The sequence below is a fragment of the Miniopterus natalensis genome, chromosome 3 (genome assembly GCF_054644295.1).
Source record: "Miniopterus natalensis isolate mMinNat1 chromosome 3, mMinNat1.hap1, whole genome shotgun sequence".
NCBI lineage: Eukaryota > Metazoa > Chordata > Mammalia > Chiroptera > Miniopteridae > Miniopterus > Miniopterus natalensis.
The window spans coordinates 91847579-91861842 of record NC_142083.1 but is presented as its reverse complement, the minus strand read 5'-3'; the positions used below and the strand labels follow the sequence as shown (position 1 = coordinate 91861842).

Sequence of the window (14264 nt, the reverse complement as noted above, 5' to 3'; positions counted from 1 at the left end):
CCTCCCCTTTCCTCCCTCCCTCCCTCCCTCCCTCTCAAAATCAATGGAAAAAATATCCTCCGGTCAAAAAAAGAGTTGACCTTGTTCTTGGGTCATTTTTATGTGAAGAAAATGACACCATTTAGACATTCTAAGAAAATGGTGAAAATTTCAGCATGAGAACTCATAATAAAAGAATGTCATCGCCAGTAAAAAATGCTATATGCATATATTTTACTAGCCAACAGAGTAGGCCCACTTCCTTCCAATCCTGCCCCTGGCTGGCCTGGCTGGGCCACAGCCTCCAGCTGCCCCCTGGTGGCAGCCCAGGGCCCTCTGGCTCCTTGTTCCTGCTGATACCTCTTCTCCTGACCTCACTTGTGAGGCAAGGCCACCTGTCTGCACCCCCATCCCTTGGGGCTAGGCTTTGCTCAGCTTTGCCCAGCAATCTCCCAGCTTTGTTCTCTCAGAGGTGACCATAGATCCCTATGGGGCCCGGTACAACAGGCGCTCAGCAGTCAGCTGAGGACCTCTCATGGCCACCTTGGAGAACACTTATTACTCCTCTGGCCTGGTTCTGGGTCTTCCTGCTCAAACCGGGCATGTGTTCCAGGCATGACTTGCCACTCAGTCAGAAATGACCTTTGGGACTTGGCTGGTTATTTCCATGGAGATCTGGCCTTGAATCTGGTAATTCTACCACTTCCTAGCTCTGTGACCTGAGGCAGGATCTCTTAAAACTCAGTTTTATGGCAAAATGGATTATTTGAGCTTTGTCTCCCAGAAGAGACTTATGGGAAGTGGACATGGAAGATCTGAGTAGGTGGTTGGCTCTTTTCATGGTACCTGCTGGCCAGGCCACTCAGAGGATTTCCCTACCTGGGGAGACAGCTTCCACAATGCTGCACATCTACTGCCTCCCTCTCCTGTGGGCTTTAATGAATGCAGCCTGAGGAAGGCCTGAGGTCACAGCGTCACAACACAGCTCCTCTCCTCCCCTAGGTTCTTGCCTGAATACCAGCTTGGGAGCGCCCCACTACCTGCTTCCACCTCCAACCCCAGCCCCCCATCACTATGCACTCCTTGGACGAGCCGCTTGACCTGAAGCTGAGCATCACCAAGCTCCGGGCGGCAAGAGAAAAGCGGGAGAGGACGCTGAGTGTGGTCCGGCACCGAGCTCTGCACAGGGAGCTTGGCCTGGTGGACGATATCCCCACCCCATGTTCCCCGGGCTCCCCACCCTCAGGTACTGCACCAGGCAGGGCAGCAGTCTCTGGGCCCTGATGGAAGCATGGTGATAGAATGTCCAGAGTGTGTCCACCAGGACATAACTGCAGCCACTCACAGCTTCTGGCTCAGAGTGCTCCCCACACTGTGGCCATTCATCACCCCAGCAGTTTATCTTTGGAGAGTACATTATCCCCAGGAGAAGGGGAATTAACTGCTCAGTTTATAAAGCTGGAACAGCAGAGCCAGGATTCAAATTGAGGCCTCTGGGAGGAGTTGGAGTGGCTGATAAAGGGGAGCTGGGTTTCCATGTAGTAACAAAGGGCCCTGAGACCCATCTCCTGGGCTTTGAGGCAGTGTGGGCGGCCAGCCAGTTCAGTAGTGATTGGGGACCTAGCCCAGCAAGTGTTTCTGAGGATGCTTAGGGCTCAGGCCCTCTGCTTTGCCTCTGGTGCTCCTGAAAACCCCATCTACCACTTCTGAGCTCAAAGGCTCTAGAAGTAGCCTTCAGACCTCTTGTTTCACGAAAAGGAACAGGGGCAGAAGGGGCCTAGGGAAAGTTAAAAAGATCCCTACCTGCCAGTGTGATGGGAAACTAGGGGCACTCGATTCAAGCTCCTAATAATCAGTTGCTCACACTATGTACCAGATCATTCTGTCTGTAAAATGGGTACATCCCACTTCTCATGTCAGCTGATGGCCAAGCTTTCATGATTGCAGAGGTCACATCTGTCACTTGTACAGGCTGTTGCTCAGATATCTGGGATCCCAGGGTGGTCATGGGGTATGGCATAGTTGAGGTCTGCTTCCAGGGTCATGGCTTAGGATTCAGAGGTGGGAGGGCCTGCCCCACCAGGACTCCTGCCTTCAGCACCTTTGAATTGTGCCTCTCTTCTAGGCTTCCTACTGAACCCCAAGTTCCCTGAGAAGGTGGAGGGACGCTTTTCAGCGGCGCCTCTGGTAGACCTCAGCTTGTCACCGTCATCAGGACTGGACTCCCCTAATGGCAGCAGCTCGCTGTCCCCTGAGCGGCAGGGCAACGGTGACCTGTCTACAGTCCCCACCGCCCCGGTAAGGAGGGGGTGTGGGTTCTGGAGAAAGAAGGTATATTAGTTTCCTGGGGCTGCTGTAACAAAGGATCACAAATTGGGTGGCTTAAAACAGTAGAAATGTATTCTCTCACTGTCTGGAAGCTGAAGTCTGAAAGCAAGGTGTCGACTGGGTTGGTTCCTTCTGAAGGCTCTAGAGAAGAATCCTGTCTTGCCTTACAGCTTCTGGTGGCTCCAGGCAATCTTTGCCTTGTAAATACATCATTCCAGTCTCTGCCTGTTGTCACATGGCCTCCTTCCCTGTGTGTCTGTGTGCAAGTCTTTCTCTTATGAAGACAGGTTGCTGGATTTAAGGCCCCTCTATCTAGGCTACTCTCCTAACTTGATCATGTCTGTAAAGACCTTATTTTCAAATGAGGTCACAAACACAAGTACTGGGGGTTAGGACTAGGATATACCATTGTGGGGACAACTCAAGTTGCTACAGAAGGAGATAGAAGGGGTCTGGGCCTGCTGGCCTTGTAGGGCACTGACCAGTTCTGCCCCTTACCCTCTCCTGCCAGGATTTCCAGCCGCTACGCTATCTGGACAGCGTCCCCAGCTCCTTCCAGTTTTTCCTGCCCCTGGGCTCTGGGGGAGCCCTGCACCTGCCTGCTTCCTCCTTCCTCACCCCCCCCAAGGACAAGTGCCTCTCGCCAGAGCTACCCCTGCCTAAGCAGCTGGTTTGTCGCTGGGCCAAGGTGAGTGGGGACCAGGAAGAGTGGGGCAGGGCCTTGGGTGAGTGGCCCCACATGGGCTCAGAACTCTCCCCGGCCCCGCAGTGTAACCAGCTCTTTGAGCTCCTGCAAGATTTGGTGGATCACGTCAATGACTACCATGTCAAACCAGAGAAGGATGCAGGGTACTGCTGCCACTGGGAAGGCTGCGCCCGTCACGGCCGAGGCTTTAATGCCAGGTGAGAGAGGGCAAGAGCTGGCAGGAGGGAGGGGGCACAGGTGTCCAGTGAGCTGAGCCGTGCTCCGTGCCCTCCCTGGAGCAGGTACAAGATGCTCATCCACATCCGCACACACACCAACGAGAAGCCGCACCGCTGCCCCACCTGTAGCAAGAGCTTCTCCCGCCTGGAGAACCTGAAGATCCACAACCGGTCACACACAGGTGAGAGATGGGGCTGGAGGGCAGCAGCTGGGCAGGCTGGCAATGGTGGAGTGCCCAGCATCCCTGGGCATCCAAGGGATGCATCCCATTGTTGACTGGTACCTTTTCGAGTGCCACTTGCTGGGGGAAACTTCTATGGGTCACGGGAGCAGAGAGACAGGTCTTCTCACCACACTCAGCATTGTTAAATTTGTAAGACTGACTCATGCCACCTGTGGCTGCAGCCAGTGCGTATGCTTTGCTCCTCACCATACCCCAGCACACAGTAGGGCCAGCACTGGCCAACAGAGCCACACACCTGATTATAAGTTTCCTAATTGCTGAATTAAAGTACAAAGAAATAGGTGAAATGAACTGTAACCATATATTTTCTTGAATCTAATATGTCCAAAGTGTTATCATTTCAAAATTAAAAAGTTAACAATGAGACATTGAAAATCTTCATTTTGCATGAAGTCTGTAGGATCTGGTAAGTATTTTACACTCACAGCACATCTCTGTTTGGAGTGGCCACACTTCAAAGGCCCATAGACTCACTGCTCCATCCTGGTCAGTGAAGGAGCACACATTAAGTAAATCTGGAGCCATTTTGCTGAGTAAGGGCCGCATAAGGGGTAGTCAACATTCATCAGTGCTCACTGTGAGCGTGCTCCTAGTAGGGGCTTTATGGAAGTCTGTAATCAGGTTCCTCAATTCACCTGTTGAAGTGGCTGTCATCTGCAATTTGAAGCATAGCACTAGGGCCAAGGGCGCACAGTCAGGGCACAGTGGTCCTGGGGGTATCCAGGCTGTCTGGGGTCAGATCTCGTGCCAGGTGCTGAGGACACCGCCCCCCAAATGGGACAGTCTGTATTTTCAAGGATATCTTGGTCTGGTGGCTACCAAGTAAGTAGTAGGTGGGGGCAGGACACTGGGCTGGGAGACCCCTCACACCAGCCCCACCCACAGGTGAGAAGCCCTATATCTGCCCATATGAGGGCTGCAACAAACGCTACTCCAACTCAAGTGACCGCTTCAAGCACACTCGAACCCACTACGTGGACAAGCCCTACTACTGCAAGATGCCCGGCTGCCACAAACGCTACACAGACCCCAGCTCGCTGCGCAAGCACATCAAGGCTCATGGCCACTTCGTGTCCCATGAGCAGCAGGAGCTCCTACAACTGCGCCCACCCCCCAAACCACCACTGCCTGCCCCTGACGGCAGCCCCTATGTCAGTGGGGCCCAGATCATCATCCCCAACCCAGCTGCCCTCTTTGGAGGCCCTGGCCTGCCCGGCCTGCCCCTGCCCCTGGCCCCCGGCCCCCTTGACCTCAGTGCCCTGGCCTGTGGCAATGGTGGGGGGTGGTGGGAGTGGGGCGGGCATGGGCCATGGGCTGCCAGGCCCCGTTCTGCCCCTCAATCTGGCCAAGAACCCACTGCTGCCCTCACCCTTTGGGGCTGGTGGACTAAGCCTGCCTGTGGTCTCCCTCCTGGCTGGCTCCACGGGTGGCAAGGCTGAGGGGGAAAAGGGGCGTGGGGTGGTGCCAGCAAGGGCCCTGGGCCTGGAGGGACGCAAGACCCCCCTGGAGAGGACTGAGAGTGGCCGCTCCCGGCCCAGCCCAGAAGGACTCCCCCTGCTGCCAGGCACTGTGCTGGACCTGTCCACAGGTGTCAATTCAGCAGCCAGCAGCCCAGAGGCCCTGGCCCCTGGCTGGGTGGTCATCCCACCAGGCTCTGTGCTGCTCAAACCAGCTGTGGTGAACTGAACTGGCCCCAGGGACAGCTACCAGAAGCTCCTGGCCCTGCCCTGACGAACGGAAACTCTTCTGCGAAATAGCAATAATGTCCTCCCGCCCCCTGGGGCCTGTTGGCTGTGTCCCCCTCCCAGCCCCAGCCCCAGACAAGCTGGGTGGCAAGGATGGTGCTAGGTCATTGCTGGTGTCGCCGGCTCCCAAGGGAGGAACTGCCTGCTGACCAGAGAGACCTGAGCTCATGGGTGCTGAGGCCTTGCTCACCTCTGGCCCTCAGTCTCCCTGCCCTGTCCTCCACCCTGGTGCCTCCCTTATCCAGTAGTCAACTCCCATGTCGTCGTGTCGTCTCCCCCCCCCCCCCCCCCCCCGCCTTGTCCACTTGCCAGCCACATCCCAGCAGTGGGGGCAGGTGGGGTGGTATCTACCCTCTTTGCTAGCCCAGGGCTCTTTCCATACTCCTTCATGTGGTGAGCTATGACAAGGAGCCCCAGGATTGAGGCCCCCACCCTTCCTGCCTAGCCTCACCAGTCTCCTGCTCCAAGGGCTCCTCGGACCCCTTTTCCTCTGGCCCACCCTCCAGAGGGAGAGCAAGACAGACGCAGGCCCCTGCAAAGCCACAGGAAGAGCCACCTTATCCTTATGACAAGGTGCCTCCTGCTCAGAGGGAGGCCTGCTCTGCCCACTGCCCCTACCTATCTGTCCAAAGCATCCAGCACTGCCTGAGGGTGAGCCCCTTCTCTGTTGGATGATGCTCTCCAAAGTGAGGGGACAGCTGACCACTGAGCTGCCCCTTTACCCTTGTCCTCTCCCTCTACCTATGGGGAGCCCTGGAGTATGGGGAAGTGAGGTACCAGGACCTCGGGCTTGCCCGGCTCAGGGAACAGGTGACGTGGGCCTGGCCTGGGGCAGTGGCCCTCCTGCACTAGGTGCTGCAGAAGCCTGCAGGCTGGTAAGAGGCAGGAAGTTGGCTGGGCATGATCCCAGGTTGGGGCAAAGCTCTCATTCTGGGTGTGCTGTCAGCCAGCACACAGACAAGGGAGGGCTACAGGCCAGTGCTAGGCACAGGAGCTTTCCAGAGGTCATGGACTGAGGCCCTGGGCTTAGGAGATGGTGAAACAGTCAAGAATGGCCATGGGAGGCCCAGCCCATCCACATGGGAGGGGAAAGTTGGAAGGAGTTGGACTTGTGACATGCTGTTTCCCCTGGCTTCTTCCAGCTGAGCTTCCCCATGTTTTTTTATTTTAAAACCCCAGGGGCTAGAATAGGGCAAAGATGCTAGTGTTCCAGGTGCCCATTGCCCAACCCTGGGGAGTGGGCGCTCCCATCAGGCCCTGGGGATTTAGCATGTGCTTCTTGCTAAGCCCTGAGGAGGCACTGGTCTAGCCCCCAGGAGCTTTGGCTCCAGGCCTGCCCTGTTCTTGGCCTCAGTGAGCAACTCTTCCCTTTCCCTGGCAGTAGAACAAGGGAGCTGCAGGACAGCAGTGGGGTCTTTAGTAGCCCTGTGGTTCCAGAGTCCCTATTCTGTTCCTCAGCAGCTCTGCTGACCCCTACCTTTTTCTGGACTGCCCTTCTGTCCCAGAGGGGTCACCCTGACCCAGCCCGCCCTAATAGGGCCCAGCAGTGCTGGCTCTGCCTCTCCAAGGGGCTGTGAGCAGAACAGGAAGGAGCTGGTCTCCTTTCTTTGGGCCTCATCCAGGACCCAGGCACCACCAACCCCATGAAGGGCCCCAGGCCTTTAAGTCCCCAGCTGGGGGATGAGGGGGGTTGAGATTCAAGCCCAGGGAGCAGAGGAACAGGGCACTGGAAGGTGACATTAGCTCAGCATGTGACTCAGTGATAGACCAAGCCCAAGAGGGCTGGTGTACGTGTTGTTGTTGATTTGTTGTTGCACATTCCAGGATATCAGTATTTTAACAGGTTCTAAGTGCCTTTCTATCGTAGCTTATGTTTTTCCTCCTCTTGGCTCCACTGCTGTTAGCATAGAGTAAAAAAAAAAAGATAAGCTAATGACTATAACAATATATTCCTCCATGTGAGAGGAAATTTATAAAGAAACAATAAAAGTGAGTTGCAACGATGGTTTCTGTCTTGTACATTCCCGAAGCTGGGCCACCCAACAAGAAACTACTTCTGACTGCCCTGTGTCTGGCTCTGGAGTCACCCACCCCAGGCTGCAGCACCGAGGCCCTGTTTCTGGGTCTTCCCAATCCTGTGGGTGCCATCACTTTTCAACCTGCTGCTGAGGGCTGGACAAGGTGGGAGGGGACAGGTACTGAGGGAGCAGGACCACTAGGACCTGAAAGGCAAGATCTGGGACAAAGCTTACAGTCAGGTCCTTGTCCTCCCAGTACCTGCTGTGGCTTTGGTGAGTGGCTTAGCTCCTGGGAAGACCCAGCTCCCAGGCCTCAATGCAATGAGAGGTTTCTTTCCCCCAGCCATACAAGAAGCATTCTGCCCAAATTACTGAGATTGCTAGAGTCAAACCCAGCTGTGGAAAGGCAACCTGTGGAAAGCTTGGGTACCCATGGCTCCATCTCCTGGTGGGAAGGGCAGGGACAGACCCAAGGATGGTGACACTGTAGGAGGGACCTGGTGCTGGCACTGTGACAGCAGGAGTGGCTATGTCTAGTACGTGACAGAACTCTGGCTGGCTTCTTGCCAAACTTACCCACCCCACCTCTTGCCGCATGCCGCACATGGCTGGCAGGAAGAGCAGTCTGCCTTCTGGAATCTAGATATGCGCACTTGAGAAATGCGGAAAAGACATTTATTACCGAGCTATAAATTAGAGGTGGAGGGTGGGGTGGGAGGAACCAAGTAGTCACGTTTGGGGCCTCTTCTCTTTTTCTCTGTCCTCCTGGGCCTGGATTCGGAGCTCCTCCTCGAGACGCTCCTTTGCTCGGACCACCTGGGGAAGGAGTTACAAACAGCTAGATAGCGTGGCCTACACAAGATAGTCCAGTTTCAGCTGTGAGTCCCAGATAGCAGTGGGCAGGTCTAGTGTCCGAGGTGGAAAGGGTGGCCTGGGGGCTTCCCCCCACAAAGAGACAACCCAGGACACATATGGATTGTTGTCTGGGACCTGAGAGCTGCTTCTAGCAATCCACCAACTAGGTGTCCTCTTCCCTCAAAGCCATGGCTGTTGGGAGGACTACTGGCCAGGCTGATGCAGGGCTCAGGCTGACAGAGCTAGATAGCTGAAGCAGCCAGAAGCAGTGATAGTTTAGAGGGGCCTTCCTGAGGTTGGGGCACCAGGTAAAGGCCCGCACAACTTTCTATCTGTCAAGCTCTGAACTGCCTGGAACGTGGCTTGCCCTCCTCCCAGCAGCAAAGACCACTCACCTTTGACTGCAGGTAGAAGGAGCCGCCCACAGATTTATCATTCACCTTGAATAGGTGTTCGTAGTTCTGCAGAGGAGGGGAGACGGTGAGAGGTGTGCAGTCTCTGGGTTACAGAGGCGGGGGAAGCTAGGAGATGACAAAGAAGGAAAGCGAAAGGGCTCAACCCCTCCACCCTGCATGCCTGAAACTCCACACAGGAAGCCACTGTAACCACTAAGGGGTAGAAAGGTGGACAGATACCCATGGAGGAAGGAGTTTGGCTGCTACCACCAACTGCTCTATGCCTCTGCTACTGCCTGCCTCGGGCCTAAAAAACCAGGGACACTGGTCCCCACAAGTCAAGAGTCCCAGCTGACTGCAGCCAAAGTCCCCACCCCACCCCTCTTATCAGGCCTCCTGTACTCTTTCCCACAGTGCTGGCCTGCCCCCTATTTCTGCTCTGCTTGCCTCAGAGCCAGCCCAGTAGCCTCACCTTCTGGATCACTTCGGGGTTCAGTTTGGAGACATTGAGAATCTGCTGTGCCTCCTGGAGGCTGAGGCCAGAGAGGTTAGAGGCAGCTGCAGATTGGTGTCCGGCACGTCCCCGGGCATCAGCTGCTGCCCGGCTGGCTGTGTGAACATGCGGGTTAGTGCTCAGCCCTCAGCAGCCCAGAGATCCCCTGGTTTTCCATGTGGGTGGCTCACCCCTGCCAAGTGGCATGGGAGAAGAGACACACAGAGGCAGGAGCAGCCAGAGGGCATTTCTCAGGAGTGGTTTCTTTTTGCGGGGGGGGGGGGGGGGGGGGGGGGGGGCCGGCGGCTGGGGAGGGTGGCGGCGGGGGAAGGGGATAGAGGGGTAGTGAATTGAGAACAGATTTGCTCTGGGTCTGGTCACCAAACCTGGAGCCTAGCCCCAGTCTAGACCATGAAATTACCCTGTCCTTCCTCTCTGCTGCTCCCTCATCTGGGCACATAGAAAGCTGGAGATCTTCAAGCTACTAAGGGGAGCAGAGTGAAGGTGTAAGCAGGGAGATGCAGCAATAAGCTCTGTCAAGATTTGCTGCCCATTGGTTACGTAGGCCACCAAAGCAGGCTGCCTCAGGTGACCACTTCCTTTTCAATGACCCTAGATTCAGAAACCAGTACACTTTTTCTTATGGAATCAGAGAGTATTTTAGGCTTTGCAGGCCAATTAGTTGGTGTTGGACTCTGCCTTAAAAGCAGCCAGAGGGTGTGGCTGTGTTCCAATAAAACTTTATCTACAAAAACAGATGGCCAGGCAGGCCAGTTTGCAAACTCCTGACTGGATGCTCATGTCAACCAGGTCTCTCGTTTATGGGAATGCCCCAAAGTCCAGCAATGTCCTCCACTATGGAAAGTCCCCCAAGCCACCCAAGCTGCCAGAAACCCCCCCTCACTGGGAGTTCCTGCATTCACAATGGGCCCAGCATGAGGGGCCCATTGCTATGGGGAAATCTGACCTGGGAAGGAGCTCCCACCCCAGGGGGAGACAGGGGTCAAACTTACCTGCAAACTCCTGCCGCAGGGCCCGGGCAAAGGCCCTTCCCACCACCTGCGCCCCCATCACAATGATCTGGGCCAGGTACTTGGCCTGTGGGCAAAGCAGGCATCTGGTTAGCAGGCTGCAACCCCTGGAAATGGCTGCTGAGTGGTAAGGCCTCTGGAGGGTTGAGGTAATAAAGCACAGAACAGCAGCCACAGGCTTCTTTTTCTAATGAAAAGCTGCTTTGGGTGGCTTCAGGTAAGGGGGTAAACCTGAGTCTCCAGAGGCAGAAGGGGCTCTCCCTTGGCCTCTGGAAGAGGCAGACAGGAGCCAAGGCATAGTGGCTGCAGGGCCCTGAAGCCACTGGCTTCAGGAATAATACTGTGGCCTCGAGTCAGAACCAGGGGCTGGTCCCAGACTCACCAGCCATCCAGACCAACGAGAGCACTTTCTGTGCTTCTGGAATTGGTTGGTCCAACCTTCATTCTACTGGTGAGGAAATTAGGAGCAATTCTAATTCTCCCAACACTATTCAATTGTACGCCATTCAACACAACACAGCAAAAACTGTACCTTCCAAAAGTGAAAGCCTATGAGGCGGGCATTTAGACAAACATATCAATGACCAAGTAATGAGGGAGAGCAGGGCTGTCATCTATTCCTCCACAGGCTCACTCATTGAGAGGCAACATTCAGACTACAAAGATAACACAGGCCCCTGCCCTTGGAGCTCCCACACCCACCAGGCCTTGCAGGGAAATCCTCCATGGCAGTGCTCCACCCTAAGACCATGTGGTTTCATGCACAATAGAGGCCAGCGGGGAGTCCCATTAAGCATGTGGACCAGAGGCATGGAGAGGCAATGCACAGAAACCCAGTATGAGATAGAGATATTAGAAGACAATGGCATTTCTACTGGGATGGGTTTTGAAGGGCAGGTAGAATTATGATGGGAACACTGGGGTTTCCTAGGCAGAGGGACCAGGGGGAGCCCAAACTGGGAGAAGGCATAAGAAATGTATGGGTAGCAGCCAGGAGCCCAGGGGACCAGGAAGGTGGCTGAGATGGGCAACTGTGTAGGTCTTACTGTGTACAGAGATTATGGATAGCCAGTACATGTGAAAGTGACCGTATGTATGAGATGGTACAAACCTGGGTATGTACAGGATGCCCGGGAACATGCTCACTGCAGGTCAACACTGTTCATGGGGCACATCAAAGTGGTTTCCCTTGTTCTTTGTACTTTTCTGTCATTACATTTTCTATCAGTCAACAAGTATAGGCTAGGCCAGGGTGCTAGATAGCATGCCAAACACATTCTATTTATTGTACCATTTAATCCCAACAACTCAAGCCACTGAGGAACAAAAAACATTCATTTTTTAGCAACATTTAAGCCCTGGGCAAATTACTCAACCTCTCTGAATTTCAATAACAAAGACACTAAGGCACAGAGGTATTTGGTGACCAGCCCAAGGACACACAGCTAGTACTCAGGGGAAGGTGGGCAGGGATCCCAAAGCCAATGCTATCAGCCATGGCATCCCTAGGCTGCCCATCTCACACAGGGTCCTGGAGTCTGCAGGGAGGGTGACAAAGCAACCCAGAAGCCAGAGAGTCTTGTCAGATTTCAATGGAATCCAGACTTCAAAACTGGCGTTTCGCCTCCATGGAACCTGCTCTTCCCTAATGGCAGGGCAGGACATGAGTCTGGGCTATTGTTGGGAATTAATAAATGGAAATGGGTCTGGATTTCACGAGTGGGTGGAAAGTTCATAAGCCTCATATTTCACACCAGAAACCAAAGCTCAGTGAAGACTCCTGTGATCAAGGCTGCAGCCACCTACCTTGCAGGTGTAAAGACAAATAATGGACCTACTGCTGATTGGGAAGCCTCATCTGAGCCCCCCAAGCCCACCTAGAGCCACTCAAGTGGGACAGGAGGCTCTGGGATGAATTGCTGGTCCTGTCTGAGTGACAGAGAGGCTGACAGTCTATACTAGGTGACTCCAGAGGGTTCCCTCGGCCTGGCACACCCTCAACCCTCAGAACACACCTTCCTCTCCTGCCACATGCCTGAGTGCAACCCCATCATACCACCTTGTATTAACTGGTTTACTTCTCTGCCCAGGGTAGTAACTGTTGCTAAAAAATGAATGTTAAGAACAAGATTGTAACCAGGCAACTCCTCCAACCATCCCCTGTAGGCTTTAAACCAAAGTGGCATGGTGGCCCCATGGTTCAGGCTGCCAGAGCTCCATGGCTGTGGGGAAGGCTGGTCTGGTCTTCAAAGTTTCAGAGGACACCCTGTGACCAAGGGAGCTGCCTAGTCGGCTGATTGAGGCTACCAAGGTTCCTGTGACAGCCATCTCCCAGGGGAGGCAGTGTGGTATAATGGTTATACAAGCAAACTTTGGGATCACTTGTGTGTAAACCCCAGCTGTGTGCCCTGGACCAGTTCTCAACCTCCCTGAGCCTCAGGTTCCTCAATAACTATGGGGGTGCCACAGGGGTTAAATGAGGTAATGTTTGTAAAGTGCCTGGCACAGAGCCCAATGACACCGTAGGTGCTCAATAAATGTTGGTTTTCATTTATTACTATTTTTGGTTCACAAAACTTGACAGTGGCCAATCATAATGGATTTACAAAGCTTCTCCCATTTGATAGATTCTCTAATTACTCAGGGGAGAAGGCTACACAAAGCCGGGCCACATTCCCAGGAATCTCAGAAGCAATGCGAAAGAGTAAGAAATGCTGCTTTAGAATTGGGCTGACATCATCTGAAATCCCAACTTTGCTTCTTGTTAGCTGTGTGGCACTGGGCAAATTATTCAACCTCTCTGAATTTCAGTTTTCTCATCTGCAAAATAGGGAGAATAACACCCTCTTCACAGGAGAGCTGTAAGGCACTCAAGAGGCAGTACACGTAAGACCAAGAGGACGGACAGACAGTGGCCGTTCCAGAGCAGCTCAAAAGCTGCTTTTGCTTCTGGATTAGATACTACTTGATGTTGAATGGTCTAGAGACCAGGGGTGTAGCCAAGCCTCTCATCCACCTATTCAACACCCAGACACCTGTTGAGCACCAGCTGTCGGTCAACTCTGCTCAGAGCTGAGGATTGATAGGCAGCAGAGTTCTGCAAGCTATAGCTACCATGGGTGATGAGGACAGCCACTGGCTGTGGCCTCTCCCAGAAAGCCCATAGTCTACACACTGACATTTGGGCCTGAAGACCCTGGGCCAGAGCAACTGACACAGCATCCAACTTCAGGCGAAGCTGACAGTCAAGGAGCAGAGGTCAAAGCCATAGGATTCTGAACCTGTGACCCACTGTGGACGCACCACTCATGCCTTCTCATCTGGGAAGCATCACAGCTTAATGTAGGGCCAAAGCCCTGCATCTGGGGCAAAGGAGGACAGTAGCATAGGGGTCAGGGAGCACTCAGGAATGTGGTTTATCCCACATCAGGTGCATCAAGACGAGAGCCTGGCTTTCCGACAGGCCAGTGTGCAATGTTTCCTTGAAGGAACGATTCCAGGCCCTCAGGCTGGTGGGCAGAGACAGCCACTGAGATTCACCCCCTTCTCTCAAGGATGCACTGAGATAGGAAGGGGGCCTTGTTCACACAGGGCCCCTGCAAACAGTTGCAACTGGGCAGGAGGGAGTTGAATCTGCCAAGGTATATGCAGGCCCAGCCTGTGGCTGGCCCAGCAGGTGTCTGATACATATTTGAATGAATATGACACTTAACCAAGTTGCTATCAGCTCTGCTTTGGCCAAATTGAAGTCTCACAATCTCTAAGCCCCCAGACAGAATTTCCAAATGCCTCCCACACCCTCTGCTGAAGGAGGGCTCTAGCCATCCCCCGACAATACAAACAATTCTCCACCAACACCACCTGCAAATTAAGTCCACACCCCCAGCTGACCAGCTACAAATGGCTTCTAAGGTTTCTTCTGGCCTCACCTCTCTCCACCACCCACTCCTAGAGCAGCTCTCTACTTCTTTACCTGAAATCTCTGCAGCTCTGAATTCACATACCATACAAGCCACCCTTCTAAAGTGCACAATTCAGCCTGGCTAGCGTGGCTCAGCAGTTGAGCATTAACCTATGACCTAGGAGATAGAGGTTCCATTCCCGGGAAGGGGACATGCCTGGGTTTTGGGCTTAATCCCCAGCAGGAGGCATGCAGGAGGCAGCAGATCAATGACTCTCATCATTGATGTTTCTCTCTCTCTCTCCCTTCCTCTCTCTGAAATCAATAAATAAAGTCAAGACTTAGTCACA

The 14264-nt window shown here is 53.9% G+C and overlaps 2 protein-coding genes across 2 annotated transcripts in view; one reads left to right on the top strand and one right to left on the bottom strand.

Moving 5' to 3' along the window:
* The first annotated feature begins 491 nt into the window (after positions 1-491).
* GLIS2 (GLIS family zinc finger 2) lies at positions 492-7226 on the top strand. Its single transcript, XM_016214479.2, is given in 7 exon segments — positions 492-1225; positions 2105-2277; positions 2819-2995; positions 3077-3210; positions 3292-3413; positions 4362-4753; positions 4755-7226. Coding segments are annotated over 7 exon segments (1578 nt in total). The 5' UTR covers positions 492-1053; the 3' UTR covers positions 5163-7226.
* Positions 7227-7906: 680 nt separating this feature from the next.
* The window catches only part of CORO7 (coronin 7), a 69810-nt gene continuing 63452 nt past the window's right edge, over positions 7907-14264 (bottom strand). Inside the window, exons 28-31 of the mRNA XM_087815674.1 lie at positions 9996-10080; positions 8962-9098; positions 8490-8555; positions 7907-8055 (exon numbers count right to left, since the gene is read on the bottom strand). Of these exons, the coding sequence (XP_087671800.1) occupies positions 7969-8055; positions 8490-8555; positions 8962-9098; positions 9996-10080 (375 nt within the window). The 3' untranslated portion in view covers positions 7907-7968. The remainder of the gene's footprint in view (positions 8056-8489; positions 8556-8961; positions 9099-9995; positions 10081-14264) is intronic.